Source organism: Rattus norvegicus, chromosome 15, assembly GCF_036323735.1.
Source record: "Rattus norvegicus strain BN/NHsdMcwi chromosome 15, GRCr8, whole genome shotgun sequence".
NCBI lineage: Eukaryota > Metazoa > Chordata > Mammalia > Rodentia > Muridae > Rattus > Rattus norvegicus.
The window spans coordinates 29,559,293-29,563,350 of NC_086033.1; the positions used below are offsets into that span (position 1 = coordinate 29,559,293).

Genomic DNA, 4,058 nt, shown 5'->3' on the forward strand with positions numbered 1-4,058 from the left:
TTATAGAAACTCATGAAAAATAAAAATGTTAGTTGCCAAAAAAGAAATCCTTATTTCTCATATAAATTTCCCAAATCCCATCATTAGAATTTTAGCAAGACTGAGATGAAGTTTTGCATTCTTTTTAAATTGTCAACCTTTTGTTTTTCTCTAGTGAAAAAAGGATGAATCTATAAAACCAGAAGCAGCATGGCTAGGTCATTCACATATTACTAGATTTCATAATAAGTTGCATGTCCTGCATTATCTATCTGAGCAATTTGAAAATTAGTTCATCTTCTTACGATGGTTTCCAGTCGATTATAATAAGATCGACAGGTCTTCAAAGCAGTCTAACATTCTCCCACATCCATACAGGAAGTTATCACAGGGCACAATTAAACCTGCCCCATAACTGACAGCGGTATTTCCTGTTGGGGTGGTTGCACCACACAGACCAGTAACTTTGCTTGTTCCTCTGAAGCACACAGTATAGGTTAAGATCTGGGTTGAAAGAGAACATAGAAAATTTCACTCAAGACAAGAGTTAACAAGATGCTGGTTCTAAGCCTTCTGGGAGCAGCTTTCAGCTCCATTTGCCTTGGTAAGGATGTTTCCCAGCATAGGGTCAGACCCTTATTCCTGAAGGTCACTGGGAGAGGTTATTGTTCTCTGCTGAGGCTCAGAAGCGAGAGATCATTGGAACTCTGGCTCATAAGCTACTTCATCCTTTGGACTCTCGCTGTTGTAGTTAAAGAGGCTGATATCTCTGTGTTTTGTCCTTTAGCAACCAGCATGGCCCAGAAGGTAGTGCAAACTCAGGCTTCAATTTCTGTGATGGAGACGAAAACTGTGGCAATGGACTGTGTGTACGAAACCCGGGACAGTTCTTACTACTTATTCTGGTACAAGCAAACGGCAAGTGGGGAAATGGTTTTCCTTATTCGTCAGGATTCTTACAACAAGGAAAATGCAACAGAGGGTCGTTATTCTCTGAACTTCCAGATGTCAAAAAGTTCCATTGGACTCATCATCAGAGCCACGCAGATTGAGGATTCAGCAGTATATTTCTGTGCTATGAGTGAGGGCACAGTGGCAGAGGCATCTAAAAGAGCCCCACAAAAACCTCAACCAGAGACAAAGGTTCTGAGAATATACTCCACAGACAGGATGCAAGGACTATGGTAGCACAGGAAAGGGTTTGGCAATAAACTTTAGTACAATTCATGTGAGATGTCCATTTTAAATCAGTTACCTGAGGTATCCATGTTCAGGGCTAGCACAGGTCGGCACTAAGTCCTCTGCATCTATCATGGCTTCCAATTGAGTGGTTTTGTGGGATCCTAAGTGTTCAAACAAGTGGGTTTCTGATTCTTGTGCCTTCCCTTGAATTCTTTTCTTTCTCTTGGTTTGTCTTGTTCAATTTTGATGTGATAGACTTTATTTTATCATTATGTTATATATTATTTTTTAAGTTTTGTTGTTTTTTTCTCTAATATTTTCTAATGAAAGGCAGAACATGAGTAGACCGAGATGGGAAGGTCAGTGGGGAGGAACTTGGAGCCAGATGCAGTAGTGAATGTCTGTAGTCCCAGAGCTCAGAGGTAAGCACAGACTAGCATTTGGAAAGTATTTCTTTGTCTACCCACAATTTGTATCTAAGCAAATCAACAGGACTCAGCCACTTGATTAAATCTGCCTGGGACAAAAACGTATATGTAGAAAAAAGTAAAACACAATTCAGTACAGCTTCATAATCTACTGTTGGTGTTATTCAGGTGGGAAAACTATTAAACTACTTTCAGATCAAATGAGTAATTCTACTGTTAAGTTTTTTAACTTGAAAAGTTGTTCTGTCATTTCTGCAGTATTTTTATGGAATGTCTAACTGCCAGACAAATTATTAAATAAGATGTCATACACTGACTTTTATCAAAGCTAGAATTGGGACCAATTAAGGCAGAAAAGTTTCTTTTAAGTTAGACCTCTTTCTATAATCATACTACAAAAGCCTTTGTGCAACAAGGACAAGTATAAAACTTCCACAAATGCCCTCTTCTGGGCAAAAATATAATTTTGAAATCTGCCTAAATATACCGATCTCATTTGGAGGCTTCTGCTGAGGGGACACTTCAGGTGGGTCGCCTGTCCAGGGTCTTCATTATAAACTGTGTAACTGAGAAGGAGTCAAGTCCCGGATGTCAGTACCATGCCAGCACACATCAGATAGTAGAAGGCAGTGTCTAAACAAGTGCGACTCAGGAGGAGAAGAAGACAGAGAAGGGGAGGAAGGAAAGGAGAGAAAAAGTTAGGATGGTGAAGGAGGTGGAAAAAAAACAGGGGGTGAGAATAGGCGATAACACATAAGTAAAGTGATTTCCCATTGAATTCATGTTATGGTTCCTTTCACAAAACGTTAGAAATGTTGTTAGTATGTTAGGCTGAAGAAATGTGGAAGATGCCCAGATGATCATTCTGAACTTCACCAGGCATCTGGATTTTCCAGTGACCCCTCTTGTGAAAGATGAGAGTCGGGTAGTCATAGAGATCTTGAATCCTGGATTCCCCTTATAAAGTAATAATAAAAGTTCATCTTTTGGGGACTTAAGAGCCTTGTTCCTAGGTGGGGTCTCTTCAACATCAAAGCCTCAGCTAGTGCTGGGTTACAAAGGCCAAGCTGCACAGCTGCTAAGAGCAGAGAGAAAAAGAGTATGGCCGGCCAAGTTTTTATAAAAGGTATGACCCTGGTTCTGTGTCACTTGGCACAGGACCCTGGCTTTCAGAGAATGACAGAGGTGACAGGGTAAACCCCGCTAATCCTCGGAGGTCTGTGATGTGTGTGTGTGGGGGGGGGGAGGCAACAGTTATTAACAGTGAACAATTTCAATTTAAATCCAAGTCCTAACTGATTCAGGCTGCAAGCATGTAAAAGGTGGACAGGCCAACGCAGGAGACATAACAGCGCACATCTTTCAGGGTGAGGGCCACAGATCCATTATCACAGACTGCAGGAGGGTTATTCCAACTTCTGTAAGTAAGGTGATTGATAATGGCCGCCAGGCTCCAGACTCTGCTGCAGTCTAGAGATTCTGCTGTTATTTTAGGGGTTTCCTGAAATTACTCACCATCCACCCCACATCTCAGAGACCCTTTCTTGCTCATCATAGCTCCTCTTTGTTGCTACCGAGTCCTCTGGTTGGAATTTTTTGTTAGGTCTATGTTGCACTCAGTAACTTGATTAAAAACTGCCTGTGACAAAAATGTATATGTAGAAAAAAGGAAAACAAAATTCAGTACAGCTTTATAATCTAGTGTTGGTTTTATTCAGATGGGAAAACTATTAAATTACTTTCAGATCAAATGAGTAATTCTACTGTTAAGTTTTTTAAAGGAAAGTAAAACTAGCCTTCCCTTGCTGCTTCCCTCCTCCAACTGTCTAGGGTCTCGCACCTTTGCTTACCCGGCTTCCTATTCTGCATCCAGTGGACTGGGATATGTTTCTATTTTGAAAACAGAATGAAGGTAGTTATTAAGCAGGTACTACATTTGATACAAAGCATTGCTCGTCCTTACCTATTAGCCTGTCCCTTGTCTGTCTGTAACCATTGTCTTTGTCTTGCCCTAGCTGAACCTGCCCACAACCCACATGCTTTACTCTGCTTGTCCTTTTTGTCATCTTGTTCCAGACAAAAAGACACAGGCTTAGTAGCTTGATGTTCCCCGACATCAAGTGACATGATAGTACACAGGAGACCTGAAAGACAAGAGGTACGTGCTCAGTCAGCAAAGGGCTTATGTGCAAATGTGAGTTCCTTACTTCAGTCCCCAGCATCACCTCAAAGTAAAGCTAACTAGTACAAATGGTCGGTCCTAAAGGCTTATACACACAAGCAACACTCAATGGACTCACCAGGTTATATTTATATATTTATTCCCATGTTATATATAAATATACAACATACATACAACACACATATGATGTGTATGTGCACGTGTATGTGCATGCTTACATGCGTGCTTGCATGCATTCATGCATGTGTAACAATAATAGTTGAATAAAAGAGGCTGTGGATTTGAGA

The 4,058-nt window shown here is 40.8% G+C and overlaps 1 gene segment (V, D, J or C); it reads left to right on the forward strand.

Annotated features, from left to right (window-relative positions):
- Positions 1–433: 433 nt before the first annotated feature.
- Positions 434–1,167, forward strand: LOC134482027 (T cell receptor alpha variable 19-like). The segment is given in 2 exon segments: positions 434–583; positions 767–1,167. Coding segments are annotated over 2 exon segments (450 nt in total).
- The last annotated feature ends 2,891 nt before the right edge of the window (positions 1,168–4,058 follow it).